Here is a 25,917-nt window from a genome sequence, read left to right on the forward strand (position 1 = left end):
TTGAAACAGACCGAAAATGCGGAAGGGCTTGAAGCGCAAATAAACCCTTTATTGAAAACACGCGGATCCTCCGGAGCGGGTCGGGTCAACACACGGGTCAAGGGTGAAACGATGTCGTTTTGGGGATCAGAAGCCAAGCCCAAAACGACGTCGTTTTGGGGTGTCTATATAAGTAAAAAAACCCTAAAAATCACTTGTAGCCCGCTTTAAAAAAACTCTCTTTTCTCTCCTTTATAAGACCGGTATTTGACTTGTTTTTTTTTGTTTTCTTTTTATTTCTCCGTAAAAAATAATACATAGAATCAATGCCTTTTATAGCCAAAAATTTTCCTATTTTCTCTACTTTTACACTGTGTTTGTGTTGGTATTGGACTCTCTTAGTCATTTTGCAGTGACGTGGCGGAGGGGGTCGAGTCGTGTGGTGGTGGATGGATGTCTTTGGAGGTTGCCGATTTTGTTCTTTGTTGGGTTTAGGTTATTTTGGGCTAGGGTTTCACTGGGTATTGGGCTAATAACATTTGGGTCATTTGTTTATTATTGGGTTATAATTCTGGGCTTTGGTTTTTTATATTTTTTTGTATTTGGTTTATTATTTTCTTTGTGTATGTGGGCCCAGGCTAATTGGGCCATTTACAATTGTGTTTTCCTTTATCAAATTCGATAGATGACTTCAATTCAACATTAGATAAATCTCTATTGATTTTAGTTTGCATAATATGAAAACTTGAATTTTAAATTTGATCCAATTTGAATTTAAATTTTATTAAGATGGAACAAAACAAACTATTTAAACCAAAACTTTCGAACCAAGTAATAATGGGTTATGGTGTATTGTTGTTTTAAAAAATTATGTATGAATTATGCAATAAATTTAAATTTTCCATGTTAATGATATTTACTTTTTTTGTATTATATTGTTGATAATACAAGTAATGAGTTGCTTATATTTCTAAATATAATTTTATGTTTCTTATATATAAATAAAAATAAAGCATGCCACCGCGTGAGAGTTCCCGACTAAAGGATTGGAGGGTGCACCAAGTAATGATATAGGTTGGCACTTTGGAACTCTAGTGCCAAATGCGAAAGAAAATATCGTATGTAAGCTTTGTGGTAAAGTTGTGAAAGGAGGAATAACACGATTTAAAGAGCACATTGCTCATAAAATCGGCAATGTTGCACCATGCCCTAATGTTACTAGTATGTGATATTTTATTATTATTTTTAAATGTTATTGTAAATTTATTAATAAAGATTATATATAATTGATAATAATATAAAGTGTGAATTATTTTTATTTTATTAACAGGTGTCATTAGAGAAAGTATGATGAATATACTGAAAGAAAGCAACACAAAGAAAATAGACCAAAAGAGGAGAAAAGATGAATTCTTATCTCAATTAATAGAAGAGGAGGATGAACACGAGGAATTCATTGATGAGGTTTCTGCTATAAGGCAAGCAACTCGAGAAAGTATCCAATCACAACACGAGTGGCATAGAAGGGAAGAATTCAGACGAAATATTGGTGGTTGGGATAACATTTATGAAGAAGGGCGATCTTCTCATGGATCAGCTAGAGAATATCATAGAGAAAGAACAAGTAAATCCATCCCAAGTGTGTCTGAGTTTACCTTAAGGGGAGCTATACCTGAATTGGTTAGAAGCAAAAGTTCAAAGCAACCAAAGGTCAATGACTCTTTTTTAAAGAGTTTTCAAAAGAAGATAGGTGAAGCGGTATCTAAATTTTTAATATAAGAAAAACTTCTTTTTCAATTAGCAAGCTCTCCATGGTCGTATAACTTAATTCAAGTGTCAACAGAAGTTGGACAAGGTGTAAAGCTCCCAACACCTTATGAGGTTTCAGATGTGTATTTCGAGTCAGAGTATCAACGAGTTCGTGATTGAGTAAATGGACTAAAGACTCATTGGAAAGAATTGGGTGCGACTCTAATGTGTGATGGTTGGACCAACAGTTTGAATCAAATGCACATCATTAATTTTCTTGTTTATTGCAGTAAAGGAACCATTTTTTAGAAATCGGTAGATGTCTCAAGTGTCCATAGTAGAGATGTTGAATTCTACTACTGTTTGTTAGATTCAGCTGTAGAAGAAATTGGAGAAAATTACATTGTCCAAATAGTGACTGATAATGAGGCAAAGAATGAAAGTCATTGGAAAACAATTAATGTTGAAAAGAAAACATCTATATTGGACCTCATGTGCAGCTCACTGTTTAGATTTATGCCTAGAAGATATTGAGAAAAAGTCCAATGTAGCTAAAGTGTTAGATGAGGCAAAGAAAGTGACTTGCTTTATATACAATCACATTTGGACTGTTGATTTGATGAAGAAGTATACACAAGGGAAACAAATACTTCGACCCCCTCTTACTCGATTTGCAATTCATTTCATTCAACTTGAAGAGATAACAAGACAAAAGCAAGTTCTGAAAGAAATGTTTAATTCAAAGGTCAGTATTTTATAATTAGTTAATATAATTACTTAAATATAGCAACCTTTAATGATTTTATTAGTTTGAAATAATTTAAATTATATTATTTTAAAATTTTTCTTATGAATATATAGGAATTTAAAGAATCAAAATGGGGACAGCAAAAGTCACGGCCTGCTTATGAAGCCAAAAAAATTGTTTTGGGAAAAGATTTTTGGAAAAAAGCTAATGACCTCATAAAAGTTTACAAGCCCCTAGTAAAAGTATTGAGATTTGTAGATAACGATGAAAAACCAACAATAGGCTTTATTTATGAGGTTGTTGATAGAGCTAAACGAGCAATTCAACAAGATTGTCGATATTTCACCTAGTACGAAAAGATTATTGACAATTAGAACGACGAAAATGTGCAAGTGTACACAATCGCAACAAGTAATAAAGTGACAAGTAAATGTCGAGTTATCGTACCCACAGGGACTGTAAAAAGGAATATTTATGAAATTAATGTTAAAACACTTTGGTGATGGAAAATATTTTGGTTTAAAGATGATTAAAAACTAAGGGTTAAAAACTAAGTAAAAAAATTTAAAAATAAAAAGGTTTTAATGCACGATTTCAAATAAGGTTTAATCAAGATGATATAATTGTGTTGAATTAATTACATTCCTTTAACTTAGAATTATTAAACTTATGTTTATACTGCTACGAACAAATTCACTTAACTCGGTAATTTGCTAACTATTGTGCTCATACATACTTATTAAATTAATCAATCTCTTGAACATTTTTCAATGTCAATCCAAGCGATTAATCAATCTTTACAAGCATATAAAAGATCAAGTGAGGTAACAGAGTATTTCTACCTTGAAACAATTTAATCACAATAATCTTGCAAGCTATGCAAGGCATATGTATCGCCAAATACAATGCTAAATTAACTTCAGCTACCTTAGAAGAATAAACATGCATTGATTAAGTATTGTGTGTAATACCCCCTACCCATATTCGTCGCTAAAATAGGGTATGAGGCATTACCAAATTTTACCGAATAAATTTTTCGCAAAATCCCAAAGTTTTTTTTTTTGAACTCAATATAACCCCTTTATAAATATCTAATCTTCCCTGCAATTTTAAACCGAGACCAATCCAACAAAACCAATCCATTTCAACATATTTTCAAGATAGATTTAACGTATTCATAAGATAACCTCATCACATACCAAAACCAAAATTTGTTAGCCATACCAATGGCTAACCATACATTCATTTCACATTAACATTTACTTTACTAGCTTATACATGCCATTGATTTCCAAAATAAAGTTTCTTTATATACCGAGATCTTGAGGTTGATAGTGTGATACGTCTCTGACCGAATTCGACCTCCGAGCTCTTAACACTACAAAATAGGGGAAAAAGAAACAGGGTAAGCACTTTGTGCTTAGTAAGTTCATGTAAAAAGAATTATACTTACCTAATATTTTCAATACAATGCAATAAACATTCATACACCCATTCAATACATTATTCCCCTATCATGCACAAACTCAACATTCAAATTAGTCCAATAATTTCCATGTATCAATAATATATACCATGATTGATCAGCTCATCAATACCATGATTTCCATTTCCTTGTTATTTTTTTCCATATTTATTCCGTTGAATTTCTCGGAATTTCGATGGATTTTTAGGGGTACACTTTAGTGTACAAATTCGAGTCCGTCAATACATATTCATGTGCGCACATTTCCATTTCGAGAGCACACTCATGAACCTCATCCTTACAATGGGATTACCGGTCGAGCTAAATCTCAGTAATATAAACTCATAGAGTATTGTCGGGATTACACCAAAGCTAAATCCTCAACGACAATTACTCTAATGAGCTTGGATCTGAATTATCAGTTCAGGCTAAATTCAGACCCTAATTCGGATTACCCGTCTGCGCTAAATCCATTTTCCACATATTCTTCGGGAAGGCTATATCAGGATAGGATCACCCGTCCGGGCTAGATCCTTTTTACCGTCAATTCCTTTTCAGAGATCCATCGAATTTTCCTTCCATTCAACCGGGATTTCTTCCCCTTTTACCAAATATATCAGTGTTTCATCAATTTTCATACAATGAACATTCAAATCATATTCACAATAATAATAAACATTTCAGGCATTTAAGAATATAATTCAAGTTACACGAACTTACCTCGATACTTGTTCGTAAACAAAAATCTACTAATCCCGAACTTTTTATTTTCCTCGATCTAGCTTCGTATTTTAATTTTATGGATCTAAATAAATAAATTTAATCATTAATCTAATACATTTCATGTTCATATGTAACATTCTCAATAATTTAATTATTATTTATAGTGCATTTAAAGCTGTCTCACTACGTCATAGTCACTACATTGTTTATATCTTAAGCTACGGAACTCCAAATTAAGATCCACTAATTTTACTCAAAACTAGACTCACATATATTCTTACCATAAAACTTTCAAAATTTTTGGTTTATCCAATAATTACAGTTTATTCTTTAAATTTTCCCCTATTTCACTGTTTGATAGTTCCGACCCCTCTTCACTAAAAATTAATTATCTCATTGTACAGAATTCAGATGATGTTCTTGTTTGTTTATTTTGAAAATAGACTCATCAAGAATTTTAAACATATGAATTTAAGCCCGTAATTATTTTTCTCCAATTTTTTATGATTTTCCAAAGTCATAACAGGGGAACCCAAATTCATTCTGACCTTGTCTCACAAAATCTATTATATCTCATGATTTACAATTCCATTGCTTACACTTTTCTTTTATAAGAAACTAGACTCAATAAGCTTTAATTTAATATTTTATTCATCCTCTAATTCGATATATATAATTTTTGGTGATTTTTCAAAGTTAGACTACTGCTGCTGTCCAAAACTATTTTAGTGCATGATGTTAATTACCATTTTTCCCCTAGGCTTTCAATAAATGATAATTTCATCCCTGCTCAATTAACCTCTCAATTGAGCTGATTTTTCTCAATTAAGACTTTATTATATCACTTTAAAATATTTTATAACCTTTGGAAATCAGAATTTTAGCACTAGACTTTAATTCCAAACTTTTTCACAATTAAGTCCTACAAATCAATTTCTATTGAAATTACCTAATAAAATCATCTCATAAACAAATTAAAGCTTCAATTTCATGTTATTTCATCATAAACTTCCAGCACATATTCATAGCAACTTTTAATTTCATTCATAAAATCAAAAACTAATGAATTTAGTAATAGAACCTAGTTGTAAAAGTCTTAGAAACACAAAAATTACAAGAAAAAGGAAAGGATTAACTCACTTGGTGCAAAAATTATGAAAACCTAGATTGAATAAACCCTAAGGACATTTTTGGCTGATGAGAATGCAGAAAAATAAAGAGAATTCTAGATATTCCAATTTGGTCCTATTTTTATGTTAGTAAAATTTGTTATTTTCCCATTTTACCCTTATTTCACCAATTGTCCTGATTTTTCTCAGCTTATGCCGCCCAAAATATCTCCTTTTGGGCTTATTTGCAATTTATGTCCCTCCTCATTTAACAATTGAGCTATTTAATCCTTCTAGTAACTTTTACACCTTTTTCAATTTAGTTCTTTTCACTTAATTGACTACCTAAACATTAAAATTTTCTAACGAAATTTTAATACCATATTACTAACATTTCATAAATATTTATAAAAATATTTTCAACTCGATTTTACAAGATCGATGTCTCGATACCTTATTTTTACCCAATTTCTTCAATAATTTCTTTTCTAACTAATCACTAAATCGGTAAAAAATTTATCGATATTTTCATACGATTTTCCTATCATATCAATATTCATGCAAAAATATTAAAATAAATTTCTCTTTAAATCGGATTTATGGTTACGAAACCACTATTCCGATAACTTTGAATTTAGGCCATTACATTGTGTCGATTAATTACAATTTCAATAAGATTTAATAATTAATTCATTAGTTATCTAACAATTAATATTGCAAGAATAACTTCGGCATGATTTTACTTAATCAAGCATCTTACCAAGGCTTATAACAGCACAAACACAATTTCAATAATTCAAGCAGGCAAAATATAATCAACCCAACACGAATTAAATTCAAGCTAGATTGATTAAAATAACCATTTCAATAGCATAAATATTCATAAACATGTTTGTCAAAACAACAACGAATTTTAAAGAGATAGGGAACAAGAAACAAATCCGGTGTTTCTCCTAGCTTGACTGATTTCTCCGTTCTTCGTTCTCCGTTGTCCTCGGCCATCAAGGTGGCTTATGAACACTTTAATTGCTGCTCAACAATGGCTGATGAGGACCTCTTTCCCAAGAGAAGAAATTGGCACTTGAAAAAAAGAGAAAATGGGAAGGAAAAGTTTAGAGAAAGTAAGAGAGCAGAAGAGAGAATGAGAGGGTGAGGGATAAGTTGAATGATCAACAAGGGGTGACTTTTATAGCTGATTGTGGCTGCTAAAAATAGCAAATTCCATTAGCCAAAGAGACCCCCCTTAGCTGGCCACACACATGGCAAAGTTGAGAGATTCAACTTTGCTAAAAATAGCTTGGGGCAAATCCATAAAGCCATATTTTTTTGGAGGGGTTTGAATGCAAGGTTGAAAGTTCTTCAAGGGCTTCTTTGCAAGCTTATTTAGTCAGCTAAAATGCTGATTTGGGTCAGCATATGGACGGTTCAAGGCAGCTCAATTGGTGGCTGGTTCGGTTCACTAGATTCGGTTCAACCAATGCGGTTCAACTGGACCTTTTTTTTCCATAATTAATTAATAATAATTTATTTAGCCCAAATTAAATTGGGAATAAATTAAAATTAATTATATTATGAATTAACACACATTTTTGGACCATGTTAGGCTGGAAATGAATTTGCCTCAATGCTTCAAATTGATTCTCGTTTTTATTCTTCGAGCATTGTTTGCCGAGTCAATTTTTGCCCTTTGTGCGAATCTGTCATAAATAGTCAAAATTAATCAAAATTAACTATAAAATTAATTAAAAATTCATCATGTTCATATTTTTAACATAATTTAATTATTTTATAACATTTAATTATTTTTCGACAAGAATCGAACCGAAATAACATGATTTTAAGTTAAAAAGGGCATGTAAAAACACATAAATTTTCGTGTTTCCAAAAATAGATGAAATTTTATGCATTCCGACTTGCATTCAGCTGGTAAGATAAAATGTTTCATATAATTAAGAACTATTTTTATATTTTATTATTTTAAGCTTTAGATTATTATTTGATGATATTCTTATAAATTATACTTAGGTTATTTTCTCAATCCTCAATTTCAATTTGGGGTGGAGCATTCTGAGAATGTACTAATAGAAACATTAGAAGGTACACGATCAGTAATTGAAATATTAGAACCTTCTCTTGATACTCAAGTCAGAATGGTTAATCAGGTTAGATTCAAGTACTATTGTTTGTAACTTAGTTACATAATTTGAAATAGAATTTTTTTACTCTATCTTTTATTTATGCAGTTGTTACTATTTAGAGATAAACATGAGACATTCGGTACTCCATAAGCACAAAGACATTTGGTACTCCAATTTAATTATATTGTACATTTTGAAGTTATTTTGAAATTTAAATAATATTATGTAGCTGAGTGGTGGATAATATACATCACATGTGTTCCCAAATTAAAAAAATTAGCAATTAAAGTGCTTAGTCAAACAACTTCAGCATCAAATTGCGAACGAAATTGGAGCACATTTAGTTATATTCACACCAAGGCAAGAAATAGGTTAAAGTATAAAAAACTTGAGAAACTAGTGTTTACCTATTATAATATGAGGCTTCAGATAAGGCATCAAAAAAGAATGAGCACTGATGATATAAACGCTAGTTCTAATCCTATCAGCCTTGATCATATCTTTGAAGATGTTGATCCACTATCAGAATGGCTTCATGAGAAAGAGAATCCATTGTTAGATGGTGAAAATGTCGGTGTGTTGCCTGTGGATACCTCTGATGATGAAATAGATGTTGATCAATCTCAACAACAAAATTTGTCTCATTCAAGTTCTAGTTCAACGCCAAGTCAGAGTGGCGATGGACTCGATGGTGGTGGTTTAAGTCCAATTGATGAGGATTATGGATATAGTGGTGATAGAGGTGAAATTAGGTCTTCTAGTCAGTATGGAGGAGAATATGGGGTTTATACCACTAGTGGACATTTCCGTGATAAATCAGAGTTTGATGGAAATATGTTTCCTGAACCTAGGAGAGATAAAAGTGAACCTAGAGCTCCATCAAATGGAAAAGGCAAGAAGCATACTTCTATAGGCTCTTCATCTGGTAGGAGATCGAGTTCTAGTAACCTTGGGTATAGTGATTCATCTACTAGCACTCAAGATTTTTATCCACCAGAACAACCTTCATATTTTCAACCTTCACATGGTTATCCACAACCATATGGTTATTATCCACCAATTCCTAATTATGGTGTGTCATACCAGCCTCATATGCATCCTCCACCACCAATGTATCACCCACCTTCACCTCTCATGTATCCTCCTCCTCAAATACATCCTCCATATCAATCATATGAAAACCAATGTGAAAATGTTACTTTTTTTGGATATATTTTTGGACAAAGGCCAAGAGAATCAAGTTAAGAACGCTCTCAAAGTGAAGGTGAAGGATCTGATCTTCCTCATCATTCTACTAATTGGTGAAAACTAAATCGTACCACTACCATTATTTGTAAGGTATGTTTTTTTTTAAAGAAAACTTTTGTTAATGTTCTTAATTTTGATGATATTAAAGCATTTAAAATATATCTTTAGATAAATGAATGGAGCATATTTTATGAAAAGATAATTAAGAATCAAGCATGTTGAACTATATATGAAAGTAGAATGAGAGTGAGAATAAGTGGTAGGAAATAGGAATAATTAATGAGAATCTATACATTTATCTATTCCTTTTTTCCTTTTGCAACATAGAATGTTTATATCTTCACCATCTTCAAAGTCACAAGAAATATTGAAGACATCTCTCGTATAAATTTTCAATTATTTTATCTATAAAACTTTCAAACTTATTAAATATGATAAATGTTTAATATTTCTTTTCTTTTTACTTTGTTATTAGTTAATATAACATTCTTAAAAATTCGTAAATAAATGTAAGAATAATTAATGATTATAAAAGTTGTGTTCTCATATCATATTAATAAAAGTTCATAAGTGTTAGAAAACACTCTAAAATCATTAAAATGACTTTTATAATTATAATTATAATTATTATGTTTTACAATAAGTTGTGCGAATTTTAAAAAATTCACGACCGCGATACCATAATGACCGCAATAGCATCCGTTATGTTCAAGAATCATGATAAACGCATAACGATCGAAACGCGGATCATGACCGCAATTTAAATCCCTAGTGATAGCTATTTGTTGTTATAAAAAAATATTTTAGTGGGTACTTTTTTCCAAAGTAAATGACATTTATCCTAGTTATATACAAGTATATTATAATAATATTTTGACTTTTTCGTGATTTTATTGGTATCACTAAATCAAGTGACATTTTAATTCTCAATAAGTAAAATTTTCAAACTGCAAAAACAAAATTAAAAAGGTAACACATAATTTAGTGCATAGTAAAAAAGAAATAAGAAATACCAAAAAAATATTTTAACAAGTTTGTAAAATTAAAGAATTTTAACTACTGAGTTAAATGAGATGATAAGAATCTCTCCTACCTTAATAAATAGTCGAAGGTTTGATTCTCTTTCGAGTATAGAGCAATTTAAAATTCATGGTCAACGTTTATCCCTTAATGAACCTATAAAATACGAAAAATTAATTATTGAATTCACTCAACTAAATTCTTTGAAAAAAAAAAAAAGACTAACCCTATGGACAGTAAGTTTGCTTTAATTTATCAGGCATGACTCTTTGTTCAATGGCACCTTTCCAGTCTTCTCAGTTTGCAGAGCCAATGAGATATATGCAGGTTTGTAATCAAGTCAAAAAGTCAAAACAAGGTCAGAGTAAATCTCCAACCATTTTAAAGCATTTCATATTTTAAGCAAGTTATACAGCTAAAACAATGGATTTCTTATGGTGTAACTAGTTAGCTATCATTCTTTGTGTGGTTACCCAGTACTGAACATCAGAAAAAAAAGAAACCTGAACATCATTTGGTCTTCACCACACCCTCAATTTCTTCACAGTAGAGTCTCCCAATGAGACTAAAATTCATGATGACACTAGAAAGGTCTTCAAAGGTTTTCGGTTCGAAGTTTGAACTCATAAATGCTTTCCTTCTCAATGGAAAATACTCAAACATTCTGATGAGGCACGGTTGCAGTCATGGTCATGTGCCTGGGATCAGTAAGCAATGTTTTCATATTGACAAAGCCAGCTTCTCTCAATCTTTCTTCCAGATCAGTGAGGTAGTATTCGTTCAAGAATGGTTCCGTACTCTTCATTAATGTGAAAAGAGCTGGAGACAGTTCCTGAAGGATCTTAGACTTGGGCTGCAAAAGCAACAAAGTTCAAATGAGAATGAGTTGTACGTATAGAAGCAGAAATGAAGGTATTTATTTGTAAACAAGTTAGGTTGTAGTATGTTACCGCCTGGTCGGTTATAGCAAGTGTGCCTCCAGGTCTAAGCAATCGGAATGCTTCATTCACTAAAGCTATTATTGCTCTTTCAGGACATTCATGGAACTGCAGACAAACATCCCCAACAAGCTTTTAACAAGCTGTTTAAAAGGAATGACTTAAGCAGGCTGAAGAAAAGGCCATACCACATAAGAAAAAGAAACAAGATCGAAGGATTTGGATGGCAAGCCAGTGTTTTCCCCGGCTGCATGTATCCATCTGATGGGGTTCTTTCGAGGGGGTCTTTTCTTTTCCTTATATTGAGCTACTGAAAGGAAGTAGGGTGACAAATCCAGTCCCTGCATGCAGTAGATCCGATCAGCATATATATTATATATGTTAGGGATTGTAAAAACGTGTTGTGTTGTGGTGATTTATATACTTGCATCAAATCCATGGTGGTGAAGGAAGATGTGTCATATAGCACTTACAGTGACTTTAGCCGAAGGAAACTCGTCGGCAAGAAATCTTGTACTCACACCAACAGAACATCCAATGTCTACAATATTTTGAATCGTGACATTTCCCGAATGCTTCATGTGATGTTGTTTGATTGCTTGAACCCAATTCCCACGCATTTCTTGAGTTGCTTCCTCATTTGATGGAGCATATGGAATAGCTCGTCTTGTCATAGACATGGTTGCCACCTCCGCTTCAGCTGCTGCCTGCCATACACTATTTTTAATTTGTACGGCCAAACTATATTGAAAGATTAAGCTCCTAAGAAATGAATCGGCTATCATAATTATGTATTTTTCATGGACAAATTATATCAATGATTCAATAAGACTGTTTGTCAATCTTTACACTAGTGTTTTTCTATTTGTAATTTGATCCATATGTTTTAAATATGTTTCATGTCATATTTGAGCTGGTATTTAACGCCCAAGCTAATAACGAGATTGATAGAAAGATTTGATTCACTTATTCTTTGGGGACTCAATTAAAACTTTTGAAGTATGGGGACTGATTTAGAATCCGGGCATAGTTTGGGGATGTATGCTGGAATTAACTCCAGTAATCAGCCATACTTGACCCATAGTTAACCCGTGTTTTAACCCATTTGGAGATTGAACAATCTTGGGCCATTTCTGGATTGATAGTCCAAGAACTTAACCCTAAATCCTATAAACAAGTATTCATAAACTTCTGTATGGGTTAAATTACCTGATAGATCCTTGTATTATAGGGACTGAATTAAATTAATCCCTTCACTATTAAATAGATCAATTTAGTCCCTATACTAATAAAAAGTTTAAATAAGTCCAAGTTGTAACATATGTAACATTTATTATATAAAAATGTCTTGAAAGTTATTGCAACTCAATTGAAACAAAATATTTTATTACAAAGCGATAAAAGCCTTAAAAATATTAACTCTTTTAAACCGTAAATGTTAAGTCTATTGTAATTTGGTCTTATTATATTCTTTTTAATGATATAGGGACTAAATTGATACATTTAATAATTCGAGACTAATTTGTTTAAATATTAGATTATAGTTTTTGGAATTTGGTGATTGCAAATTAAATACAGGGTGAAAGCATTAAAAATAAAAACAGGGGAAAGCTAAATTGGATACTTACCAGCCATGAAAGATTGCCCTCGTCATATGCATGAAAAGGACTCAGATAATCTGTACACAATTATATAGCTTTTAATTTGGACTGAATACCTTAAAAATAAACCAATAAATCCCAAGGTTTCATAAATCATTAAAAGAAGATCATACAATCAGGGTATTGAAGAGAGGTGTTCTGAATGGTGTTGAGCTCCTTATAGACATCCGATTCCAGAATCTCCTTCGTCATCTCCCTCCATGGAATGTTGTTCCTCTCCGCTGTACTGTCGGAATATTGTATTCCATTATTTCGTATAGACATATACATCAAAAACACACAGACACGAAAAAAGAAAGAAAGGAAGGAACCTGATAAGGACTTGTCGGGCACCAAGCTTAAGCAGGGAGTAAAAGGGCTTAAATGAAATGAGAGCTTCAACAAGGCGAGAGAAAGGGGTCTCATCTGCCCATTTAGGCCTTTCACGATCTCCCTCCTTGTAGGCTATTGATATAGTCTCCGTCTCAGCCTGGTCTGTCATCCCAACATGAACTAAATCTCTTCTTCTGCTTCCCATCTTTCTTCTTGTTGCAGCTGAAGATGCGAGGAAAAGCTTCTCAGAAGACGAACAAGAAGTTGCCCACAGCGCCATTTGTAGATGATCAGCAAACACTTGGAATGAAGGTTACAAATCTGTAATCTATCAGGATTCTGTTTCAATGTGAGTGAGATTTGAGACCAGAAGCAGTTTTGCATTTTCTTTTCTTAGCCTGAATCTTCTCAGCCTATTGCATAACTCCACGTGGATGATAAGACATCAAAGTTTATCTGCTTGCTTTGTTTCCCCTATAATATTTGTTCTTTCTTCCTTGATAATTTATATGGATAATGACATCAATGACCCCTGCATTTTGGGGTTTGTTTTAATGTGGTACTTAAAGTTTCAAAACACCGTCACTTTTCTTTGCTGATGTAGCACATTCATAAGCTTAATGACAAGGCCAAGCTTGACGGCGAGAGAGATGATGTGGCCGTGGCACTCGTTGGTTCCGTCTTCCATCTTGGCAAGGACGTAATTGTAGTCCTTGGCCACGAAAAGAAGCTAAGGCCATGAGTGGGTGTGGTAAAAATACTACTTCATTTGGTAATTCTGGAGAAGGAAAAGCAAGTTGCAAGTTGCAAGTTTGCATCATTGATGGTGGCCTTGCTTATGGACACCATTGTTTTCTTCGGTGGATTTGTTGTTGCCGAATGGAATTAGGGCTTTTGATTTTTCATTTTATGTTTTATGGGTTTTTATGGTTGAACAAATACAAGATGATAATGAAAATAGAGGTTTGGGTTTTTTCTTTTCATTTTCTACATTTTTTCTTCCAATAGAGGACAAGAGGGATATGAACGTGGAGAATTTAAATTTCTTGAAAGTTTTTAATTTCGGGGTTTTTCTTCTACTTAAGTATAGGGATTTTATGAGAAATTGGGTTTTTTAAGATTTTTGAGAAAATTTTTCGGGAAAATATTTTTAAATTTTTATCCTTTTCTTCTATTTTAGTTAATAAAAAATTGTACAATTTAATTTTTAACCTTTAATGAAAAATGCCACATATCACTATTTTGCTAGGGTCACAATAAAATAATAGTGTTAAATTCCAGGTTAATTAACAAAATTAAACTTCAAAAATCAAATTAGACATTTTAGAACATACCTTAAAATACATGGGCCACTGGTGCCATTATCTTTTTATGGTATTGTTTTTATTAATTTGTTGAATGACTCGGATCTTGACAATTAAATCGAGAACATTTTCTTTTAAGTGGTTTGTTTCTCTCTTTTTTTTATTTTGCTCACCTCGAAAATTGGCACTACCCATTTTTTCCACCCTTTCACTAATCAACTCTTTCATCCACGTGTTCTCTTTTTACAATTTGCAAATCTATTCAAATTTGTATGTTATTGCTAAAACTCCATCCATCACTTCTTTTAGAAAGTGGGTGACTCTTCGTCAACTTCTTAATATATTTCTATTTTGAGAGTATTTCAAAATAATAAATTATTTCACGAGTCAATTTGGACCTATGTTGTATTATGTTTTATATGTTTTTCTTTTGTTTTTCATTCTTTAATAAGTTTTCATTTTTAGAAGGTTTGTATGCTCTTGTAACACGTTTTTTAGTTTTGCTTATGCATGTAGTCTTGCTTATGCAAATGATTTTAGGGATAATTTTGTCATCCTCTCCAGTTTAAGGGATACTCAGTTTTTTTGTTGATTTTTACTCGCCACTTTAGAATATTTGAGGTTATTTCCTTATCATATTAAGTGTTTGCAATCACTCCAGATATTTCATGCTTAAGTTGTAACAGAGTCAATTGTCAACGTATCATAATGTTTTATTAATGTTGAAGCTAAAACTTTTGTTGTGTTAATAGAACTTCTCTTTCACCACTTATGAAGAATGTTTATTATTTTTTTCCTCGAATTATATAATCATACAATAAATTAATTAACTTCCTTTCAAAGGGACAAAAAAAGCATCAATGATACGTAATTTTTATTCAATATTTCATTTTCATTAATGATCTTTGAGGTTACATTAACCATTCATAATTTTGTTAATATTCCATTTCCATACATTATCTTTAAATTTACATTTATCATCTTCAAATTTTCATTTTCATGCATGACTTTTAATAATTTTTATTTTCATTCATTATTTTTTTAAAATAACAGCTTAATTCATAAATTGATACTAAATTATATTGTTTTTCTCTATTTTAGTATCTAAACTTTTTTTAAATCATAAATGGAATTTAAACTATTCTTTTCCCAACTTGGTATCTCCGTTAGTTAAACCATTAAATCTATTTTTTAAAAAGGCTTAACCTATACATTGATACCTAAAACTATGTATTTTTTCTCATTTTGGCATCTAAACTATTCTTTTGTTGTTTATTTTATACAAAATGTTATATCTGTACAAAAAAACCCACCAATAATAATTTGCCACATTATACAAACTGTATAAGCAATTTTTTATTCTTTTTTTATTTTTTATCCTTTTTTTTCTTTCTTCTTTTATAATGTATGGTGATGCTCAAAATTTGCCCTCTTGAAATTGAGATGGTGATGATTAATCCTATTTTCGTACTTCATCGCCTACACGCTCAACTTGACGAGATCGAAAAAGTTATTTCATTGTCCAAAACCAATGTTTTTTAAATTGAATTGAAACGACCAATTGGACCTGAAATCGATTGGGGGTACCGGTTCAAAGATAGGGTTGAACCAATTAACCTGCAAATCAATACAGGTAGGTTGAACCAAACTAATAATAATAATTTAACCAAACCAAGAACTAGTGATTTGATTGCTTTGGCCATAAGTCCAGTTCTAAAGAAATAAAATAAAAGAGAAAATTTAATACTTTCTTCTCTCTTTTTTTGCCACATGTTATTTTTTAATTGGTTACCATTTTTAAAAATAAATTTAAAAGTTTAACTAACAATTGAACTAAAAAAGTATCAACTTGGGGAAAAAATAGTTTAAGTGTCACTTGTAACCAAAAAAATAATGTTTGGGTCAAAATGAAAAAAAAAATACATAATTTAGATACCAATTATGGGTTAAACTTCTGTTTTAAATAAAATTAACAATTGGACTAACGAATGTATCACCTCGAGAAAAAGAAAGTTTAAATACAAGACGGGGAAAAGGTATAATTCAGGTACTAATTGATGAATTAAACCAAAAATAACAAACTTGTTTTATTTGTTTCCTATTCCTCTTTTTGTGTCTGAAGTTATCATAAAGCTTGTTGTAATTTGCCTTGGTGTGGTTTTCTTAGTGAAAATAACAAACCAAGGCAGCTGGAAAACACTTGCAGAAAGATGCATTAATAAGTCGACGAAATTAAACATATATATGCAATCCAACTCAAAAGTTCAAATAAACACATCTTGCCTTCGAAAAAGCATTTGCCTTTTCTGCTTCAGAAAGGAAAAAATTCGACTAAAACTTGCGATTCGATCTAATCTTATGAGAGGATCCTTACAATACTAAGAAAGAAAGAAGCAACAATCAGCGGTTGCCTTAGCCAGGAGTGAGCACTGCGATGAGAAGCACTCAGATCTGCAGTATCTGGTCCCATCCCCAGTGTTCCTGTCGACTGAGAAATGCTTGCATTGTTCACTGTCTTGCTGGATTACAAAAACATGCATCCACTCAATTGAATTAGTAGGTATTGCTGTTTTAAACTTTCAATCATTGATTGAGAGTTTCGAAATTCAAATTATTAATACAAAAGCATTACCTGGAAGGAAACTTGCAATTTCCATAGCCTGAAACAAAAATATATATATAGAATGAGCATTGCATCATCAAATGAAATGAAAGAGTTTATTGGGAACTCTGAAGTCTGAACTCACTAGGGTCTAAAGAAGTGAGAGCGGCATTGTTGGAGAAGGAGCAAGCATCGTCAGTCATGCCGTGCTTCAAGTAGTAGTCATTGAAGGCATAAGACGCCGTTTTCTGGACATCGGAGGGGTCGTAACAGGGTCCGCCTTGCTGGATCCGGCTGCAGTCCGTTCCGCCAGGACCGCAAGCCCAGTCCAGCGCTCCCTGAAGCGCCGCGTCGTCGGCGTTGTTCTTTGCGACACACCAAAGCTCCGTGACCACCGTTTCGCCGCCATGCTGGGCCAAAGAACGCGGCAGCGACACGAAAATGAGATAGAGAAAGAGAGGAAGGAAGTGATTTTGGGACATGGCAGGAGGGAGAGAGGCGGTTGATGATTTGGAATGTGCGGGGGATTGAATACTAATTAAAAAGGGAAAGTGTGGGAAGATCGATGGAAAAGCGACCGTTGGGACACTTTAAGGGTATAAGTAGTTGGGAGATCTAAAAACAAAAGGCAAAGGCAAAGCAGAGAGGAAAGATCTGGGCTGGGGATACGAAAAGAGTAAAGTTTTTAAGGCAGGAGGAACCCTTCCGCGCCTTGTCGTTTCTCAGCTAGCGGTTGCTGTTACCTTTCGCCATTCTATCAATAGTACTATCTATATGAGATTATGACATTTTAATGTGTTATCACTAGTGAATCTTAGCATTAAGTTTTTTTCTTGGAAGGCTAACTAAATTTTTTGAAATTTCAAGGGTTTTAATCAAAATTTTCAGAAAAAATTAAAGTATCTAATTGAAATTTTTAAAAATTTTGATAAGTTAATAAGAAATTTCAAACAAATTTGAAGGATTTAATTAAAATTTTCAAAATAAAAAATAAGTATTCTTAATCATAATTATTTACCTATTTAAGTTTATTTTGAGAGGATTTAATTAAAATTTTCAAAATAAAAATAAGTATATAATGAAAATTTTAAAAATTTTGAGAGGAGAAAGGCTCTTGAGCCTCAATTACCATCCACCTCTTCATGCTATAGAAAAATATCAATAATAGTCAAAAAAAAAAGCAATAAGAATGCACTTAATATTCTTAATCATAATTATTTACCTATTTAAGTTTATTTTTGTTCACAATTTAAATTATTTTATTTTATTTTATTTTGTAAATATTTTTATTATTAGTTTTAAATCATATGTTTCATTTTTAATTAAATGTTATTTGTAAATCTGTATTCTAAATACATGATTTTCACATACATACATACATCGTAATAGAATTTCTAGTATTATATTTTTATGAAATTATTTGATTTATTATCAATAAAAATTAATTTATATATTTTAATTTAATTATTTTTAGTCTCTGTATTTTTCAAATTGATCAATTTTAATATGTGCTTTTGAATTTAAAATTTTAATCCTAACTTTAATGGTAGTAAATAAATTCATTTGGTTAAATTATACTATTAGCCCTATACTATATATAAAGTTATAGATTTATTCCATGTTCTCTAATTTAATTAATCTTAGTTTCTATATTTTTCTAATTTTGAAATTTCAATGTTGATGCAAACAAAATCAATAAATCCATTAGTTATTTTTTAGTAATATATGAAAATAGAAAAATAACATGGCATTATTCATATGATAATATATTTACACATAAAAATTTGGAAAAACTAGACCTTAATGGCTATTGCTTGGTCAATATTGAAATTTCAAATTTCAAAAATGCAAGGGATAAAATGAACAAAGTAAAGTATACGGATTAATTTAAAACTTACGAGATAGTATAAAGACTAATAATGTAATTTAACCATCAATTAAATTATCGACACAGTGGGAGTGAAACAAACTTGAGTTGATTTTATTTCTATAGTTAATATCTATACTATATTTAAGTGTCATATTGAGTTGATGGCACGGATCATTCAAATTCAATTGAAAAATAATTAAAATGTATTCCTTTACAAAGTAACAAATCTATAGTATAGGTATTAATTATAGAGTTTGAGTCATGTTGGTTTGTGTTGAAAATAATTACACAAAATTATTATTACACAAAGATAACATGACTCAAACTCAATTGAAAAAAATTAACATTTATCTTTAATAATGGTATACATGTTGAAAATAATTACACAAAATTATTATTATTTTCATTAAAACATATAATCAGCCTATGCGTTGGACAGGTAAAAAAATTAATTAATAATATATATCTAAGAAGTTTACGCCCACATAGTGGATGACATGTAATCTAATCTAATTTCATTTAATTAATTGAATTAGACCTGAAATTAATAATGGAATATTGGTTCCAATTTCTAACCCATTTTACCGTACTCCACGTCTTGTTTTAGTTGCCAATGACAGGATAAAGTCCGAATAACAAACGTGATTAGCGCAACTCGAATCCAGGTCACATATGAGGCAATGAACACCCTTGACCATCAGGCCATCATACGAGGTAAAATATTTGATATATTACTTACAATGAAATAAGAAATATAATTAAATTGTTTGAAAATATAAAATTTAAATTATAAAAAAAGGTTATTCTTCATATTATCTTTAATTTTAAAATATTTCACTGTATTATAAATAAAATTAAATTTTAAATGTAAAATCTTTATATGATATTATAATGTTAAAATAAAACTAAATTAATTGAAAGTATTCTCAATTAAGTGATAAATAATTCTTATTTGCTTATCATTTTCGATTTTTTATATATAAAATTTATCGCGTTGTTTTTATATAAAAATATGAAAAGGGCAAAAACACTCTCTATTGAAAATAACTAAAATTTAATCGATTCACAACTTCTAGTGATTTAATTTAATTGGAGGTATAGATATATTTATCGTAACCTAAAAAGGAGAGAGTAATGAAATTTAAAAAAAAAAAAAGAGCTATTTTTTCGAGGGTGGTAATTTTCTAAAAGAATAGGATTTTTTATAAAGCGGACAAATTCTTTTATAAAATATAATATATTATTTTTAAAAAATATATTTTCATGATCATGGTATTTAAGAAAAAACTTTTCAAGAATATCCTTTTTAAAAGAGTGATTTCTTTTATAGAAAATGGATAATTTTTTATGTTTAAATTAAATTACATAATTACCTTTGTATTTTACTATTATTTGACTCAGTTTTTAAGAGATGAATGTTTTATAAAATTAATTATCAAATTAATATTACTTAACTCCTGACATCAAGCTTAATCAAATATTTATAATAAAGATATTAAAATTTGTTTTTAGTATATAATATTTAGATGAATTTATGGATACTTAAATAGTTTATTGTTTAAAAAATTATTTAAACCTTGTAATTTCTTTTAAATAAAAAAGGAAGAAAAACCACTATCTAACTATAAAAACTTCTAAATTTTTTAGAATCTCACATCAGTCCTGCACACATATCATGTTGAATAGGGAGCCACCCTTACATTAGGTTGGCGACTTGAACCCCAGAGAAAATTTTCTGAGTGAACATTTTTTACCACCAAATAATTATTAGGAGTCCAATGTGTCATAATTTAGTGTCTATTAAGGTTTTATTTACACAAAGCGTTACTCTGGATTGAATTAACTTGTAATATCAATTAACTCAAAGAAATACTAAAATATTATTTCATAAAAAAATAGTAAATATTACAACAAACGTAACCATTCTATTATTATAGAGTGTAGAAACAAAATCTATGAGGTTGGGTTTTGGGCACTTGAAAAATTCTCTCTCTTTATAATTTGTATTTAGTGTTAACCTCTTCTCAATGAACCTAATCCCAACCGACTTTTCTCTCGCAAGATTTGAGAAAATTTTGGATGGGAAGAAGGGAGGAACAAATGGTTTTTTTTTTTAATTCTCCTGTTGGATTAACGGGTAAATAAATACTTAAGTTAAATTTAGGCTTAGTTTGGATGGGCGGTGTGTTTACCTCCGGTGAGGTTAAAAACAGCGGTGACGGTGAGATTAGTTACTATAGCGATAAGATTGAATACTGTAGCAATGAGATTAGAAACAATGGTGGAGTGTGTGTTTGGATTCAAACGCAGCTGTAGCAGCGATGTGAGAATGAAAAATGACTATTAAAGACATCAGATTAGAATTGATATATAATGAAGTTTTTAAATTATTTTACTTTTATAAAATTATTAAAATATGTGAATTTATAAATTAATTTAATAAAATATTAAAATGTATCTTTTAATATTTTATTATAAAATAAAAAAGATAAGATTGAGAAAAAAATTAGTTTAACTTTCAAAGATAAAATGGTAAAATAATAAATAAAAGTATGAGTATTTTTGCCTGTTAAAAATACCAACTGCCCTAGTGAATTTTAATTGCTACTGAAATCTCCAGCTGATTTTCAGCACATCAACGTGTTGGAAATGCATTTTCACTGAATTGTCATGCTAAACCAAACAACATAACAGTGAGGTTGGTAGCAGTTATTTACCCCAATTGCACCTCACTAGCATTAAAAGCCAAACCAAAGGAGGCCTTAATCTTTTAACTCCACACTTATATTCTTCATATATTTTGCAGGATTTTTTTCTTAACATGCATGTCACATATTAGCTTAATGATTTAATATCATCATGAATTCAAGACTTATGAATGTCAAGGTAGTTAAAAAAACTGCATCCTCAAAAATAACATATATTGATAAATAATATAAATATAGATAAATTTAGCCCGTAACATTTACACCTTTTGTCAATTTGACCATTACTCTTTTTTTAAACTAAATTTAACTCTAAACTTTTTAAAAAGTGTTAGGTTTAACTATCAAACTTTCAAAAGGAGTTGAAATGTTGCTTTTAAAGCATAATAACTTATTTGGCCTCTAACTTTACAAAAAAAAAAGACATTTTAGGTCTTCATTTAATTTGTATTGTTTGTTAAATCACTCCAATATGACTGGAAAAGTTAATGTCTGTTAACTTTGCTGACATGGCATACATGTAGAGACATTCATGTGGTAGTCCATGTATTTAATTTTAAAAAATAAAAAATAAAAATATTTTTATATTTATTAATTTTGTTATGATTTTTTAAAATTTTTAAAAATAATTAATTGTTGATGTGGCATCCACGTGTATGTCACATTAGCAAAGTTTATATTAAAATTTTCATTCGTTTTTTGGTGATTTGACAAATAGTGCTAGTTTAAGAGGTAAAAGAGACAAAATTAAATGAATGACTAAAATAATTTTTTTTTGTAAAGTTGGAGGGCCAAATAAGTTTTTATGCATTTTTAACAGAAATACTAACTAAAGTGGTGAATTTTTAAACATGACAGTTTAAATGAAAATTCACGCATGATATATAACATAAATTGTGTCATATTAACATGAAGTATATGTGGATTGACATGCGTTAATAAATATTAATATTTAGTCAAATTTAACTTAAAAAGAATAAAGAATAAATTAAGAGCTCCTTTGGATGCCAACGCACTACAGTGCGTTGAATTTTTTCCCCTTTATTATCAATCTCATTGCACTGGACTGGACTATGGACAACCTTTGGATGTGTTGGCTTCCAGCACAGTGAGGAGTTTCTATTGCACTAGACAGCTTTAAGCTGATTGGTGGTAAAAGCTCCAGTAGGGCAGTAGACATTTTAGAATACAATAATACCCTTACTTTAATTTATTAATTTACCATTTTATCCTTAGATGTTCAACTAATTTCTTTCCCAATCTTATTTGTTTTCAGATTTGGGAACAAAACAACAGTTTCTCCCCTCGTTCCTGCTGGTTTCTCCCTTGTTCTTACTGGTTTGTCCCTCGTTTTTACTGGTTTCTCCCCTCTTTTTTGCTTTGTTCTTGGTTGTGGGAGCTTAGGATATTCTGTTTCTTCAATCAAACTAACAAGTTAGAGATATCATGTGTTTTTTCCTTCTATTTTCTCATGCTCAACATTTACCCTTTTTCTCAATTAACAGGGGAAGTCTACATTTGGACGGTTGGTTAAAAAGTGTTGTTCTTCCTTCAAGGTGAGATGGTTTGCTGTTACTCACTGTTATTATTGTTGTTATTGTTATTGCTTTTCTTTTGAGTAGTCTGGCTCTGAATGATATACTGACCTTATCCCATAGGCAGCAACATTTTATCTTTTGATCTTTGGACCTATAATTTAGCATGCTTTACACACTATTTAGTAATATTATTACTAACTATAATTTAAAGTCATACACAATGAAATTACCTAAACATCTAAACTCAAAAACATTATAACTTAAAGCTTGTAGGACAGAAACCAAATTTCCAAGGCTTTTAACACTTGCTTAAGCAAAGAAAAAACACAAACAAATGCATGTAATTATTCCCGATAACGATCAAATTATACAGTAGATTCAAAGTTAGAACAGAAAAAAAGTGAAAGGAACTCGAAAATAGTACCTCAAAGGAACTAGGATAGGAGTCAATTGGAGTCTCCCCTACTTCAATAGCATCAGTCCCCGTTCAATTTATATATCCCTGACTATATATAAACAAAGAACACTAGTCAAGTAATTAAACAGATCAAAAACTACAAACATGCTATAAATGATAAAAATTGCAAACCAATCAATCTAGGAAGAAGGAGATTTAATTCATTCACCTGAAATCCAACTGTCTTCTCAAAGGTAATAATCTTATGCACAAATCCAAAAGCTGAAAATACCTGCATTATGAAGTCCTTTAGAAAGATGAATGGAAAATAAATCAAGTAAAAGGACTCCAAAAAGTCATTACAACCTATAATTTCCACTAACAAATCGAGTTCATTGATATTTTGCTTTAGGTATAATTTCCACTAACATTCAAGAATCAGCACTTAGGGGCTAAACTTATTCCAAAAGCTATACATTCCAACAATCTCTTAGGACAAACATGATGATGTTCTAATAACCATAAGAAATTAGAAGAAAATGTGTTCATAGACCATAGTGCAGAAAACATCCACAAGAATTAACTGTAAAATGACAGCAATAATCTACAACATGCATCTCATATGAAAATATTAACGTTTAGACGGGTAATTGATCAAAGCTTCATGATATTAGGTGAATGTCAATGCCTAAATGTTTAACTTAGGTACTTCTTTTCCAGTCATAAGTGGACTAAAATTGCTAAGTGAAGATGTGAACTCAAGTAACTAGTAACTTACAAAGTAAACTTTACTCAAAAGGGGTTGCCAGCTCTCGAATTGCTCTCTCAATTCTTCTTTAGAGAGACGCAATCCTTCAAATGCCTTACCAAGCACTTTATCAGAAGTAATTTCTGAATCAATAACTGCGCTAAGAATTGGCTTCAACAACTTTAGTATCTCTTCTGCTCTCTAGTAAAACTTCTGAACTGGTTCTGAGTTAATGTTCTCAAAAGAACACAAATTTAAAAATGAGGAAATGTTACCGAGAAGTGCTTTTAACAAAGAAATCTCCATATGATCTGGGTAAAAAAAAAGTGAGATAGATCACACGTAAGAAAGATTAGAAGGAAAAAAACTATAAGAATAATAATAAGCAAACAAAAGATGCAAGTATCTTTGTCGTGAAACAACAGGGAGAAAACATTGGGCCTAATTACTTTAGTTTAACAACATAGTTCCTTTCTCAGCATTCAATTTAACCTAAAGCAAAATATCAATGAACTAGAGCTTGGTATGAGGAAATTATTTTAAAAGAAAAAGGAAAAAAACAAAACAAGAAAAAAAACGAACCTTGGTATGAGGCCAAAGTTGATCAGGAGAGACATGCATTGTGCAACCTTCTTTACTCGATTCCCACTCCACAACAAAGCTACCTAAGACACCTGATCCAGAGCAAAACCAGAAACTCAACAGTCAACAATCCTACTGCCTCAATTTGAAGAAGCAACCGTAAATGGGAATGGGAAATGGGAATGGGAATGGGAAATGGGAGGAGGGGAATCGATGGAAGAGGGAAAATGGGAATGGGAAATGGGAGGAGGGCACGGTGGAATAGGGGAAATGGGAATGGGAAATGGGAGGAGGGCACGGTGGAAGGGGGGAATCGATGGAAGAGGGGAGATGGGAATGGGGAAATTGCATTGTATTTTGTATTTTAAAAATAAATATATATATGTAATGTATTTTAAAAATAAAGAAATATATGTAGTGTATTTTAAAAATAAAAAAATATATGTAGTGTATTTTAAAAATAAAAAATATATGTAGTGTATTTTAAAAATAAAAAAATATATGTAGTGTATTTTAAAAATAAAAAATATATGTAGTGTATTTTAAAAATAAAAAAATATATGTAGTGTATTTTAAAAATAAAAATATATATGTAGTGTATTTTAAAAATAAAAAATATATGTAGTGTATTTTAAAAATAAAAATATGTAGTGTATTTTAAAAATAAAAATATATATGTAGTGTATTTTAAAATAAAATATATATGTAGTGTATTTTAAAATAAAAATATATATTTAGTGTATTTTAAAAATAAAAGATATATGTAGTGTATTTTAAAAATAAAATAATATATGTAGTGTCTTTTAAAAATAAAAAATATATGTAGTGTATTTTAAAAATAAAAATATATGTAGTGTATTTTAAAATAAAAAATATATATAGTGTATTTTAAAAATAAAAAATATATGTAGTGTATTTTAAAATAAAAATATATGTAGTGTATTTTAAAAATAAAAAATATATGTAGTGTATTTTAAAAATAAAAATATATGTAGTGTATTTTAAAAATAAAAAATATATGTAGTGTATTTTAAAATAAAAATATATATGTTGTGTATTTTAAAAATAAAAATATATGTAG

At 30.5% G+C, this 25,917-nt stretch overlaps 2 protein-coding genes across 4 annotated transcripts; both read right to left on the reverse strand.

The window, feature by feature from the left end:
- Positions 1–10,527: 10,527 nt before the first annotated feature.
- On the reverse strand, positions 10,528–13,489 carry LOC105777338 (uncharacterized). Of its 2 annotated transcripts, none has more exons than XM_012600563.2 (7): positions 13,090–13,489; positions 12,892–13,004; positions 12,746–12,795; positions 11,591–11,824; positions 11,306–11,458; positions 11,130–11,225; positions 10,528–11,032 (listed from the first exon to the last, which is right to left on the reverse strand). In XM_012600563.2, exons 1-7 carry the CDS (start codon positions 13,368–13,370, stop codon positions 10,835–10,837), a joined length of 1,125 nt encoding a protein of 374 aa, XP_012456017.1. In that variant the 5' UTR covers positions 13,371–13,489; the 3' UTR covers positions 10,528–10,834. The 2 variants fall into 2 exon arrangements, with proteins under 2 accessions (XP_012456017.1, XP_052478734.1); XM_052622774.1 differs by having other exon boundaries at positions 12,892–12,999; positions 13,090–13,326.
- Positions 13,490–16,584: 3,095 nt separating this feature from the next.
- Positions 16,585–25,162, reverse strand: LOC105777342 (PLASMODESMATA CALLOSE-BINDING PROTEIN 5-like). Of its 2 annotated transcripts, XM_052622931.1 has the most exons (8): positions 24,837–25,162; positions 24,530–24,565; positions 24,285–24,409; positions 23,736–23,798; positions 23,534–23,615; positions 17,142–17,750; positions 17,027–17,054; positions 16,585–16,913 (listed from the first exon to the last, which is right to left on the reverse strand). In XM_052622931.1, exons 6-8 carry the CDS (start codon positions 17,476–17,478, stop codon positions 16,751–16,753), a joined length of 528 nt encoding a protein of 175 aa, XP_052478891.1. In that variant the 5' UTR covers positions 17,479–17,750; positions 23,534–23,615; positions 23,736–23,798; positions 24,285–24,409; positions 24,530–24,565; positions 24,837–25,162; the 3' UTR covers positions 16,585–16,750. The 2 variants fall into 2 exon arrangements, with proteins under 2 accessions (XP_052478891.1, XP_052478890.1); XM_052622930.1 differs by having other exon boundaries at positions 24,285–24,565.
- Between the last annotated feature and the right edge of the window lie 755 nt (positions 25,163–25,917).

This window comes from Gossypium raimondii, chromosome 10, assembly GCF_025698545.1.
Source record: "Gossypium raimondii isolate GPD5lz chromosome 10, ASM2569854v1, whole genome shotgun sequence".
NCBI lineage: Eukaryota > Viridiplantae > Streptophyta > Magnoliopsida > Malvales > Malvaceae > Gossypium > Gossypium raimondii.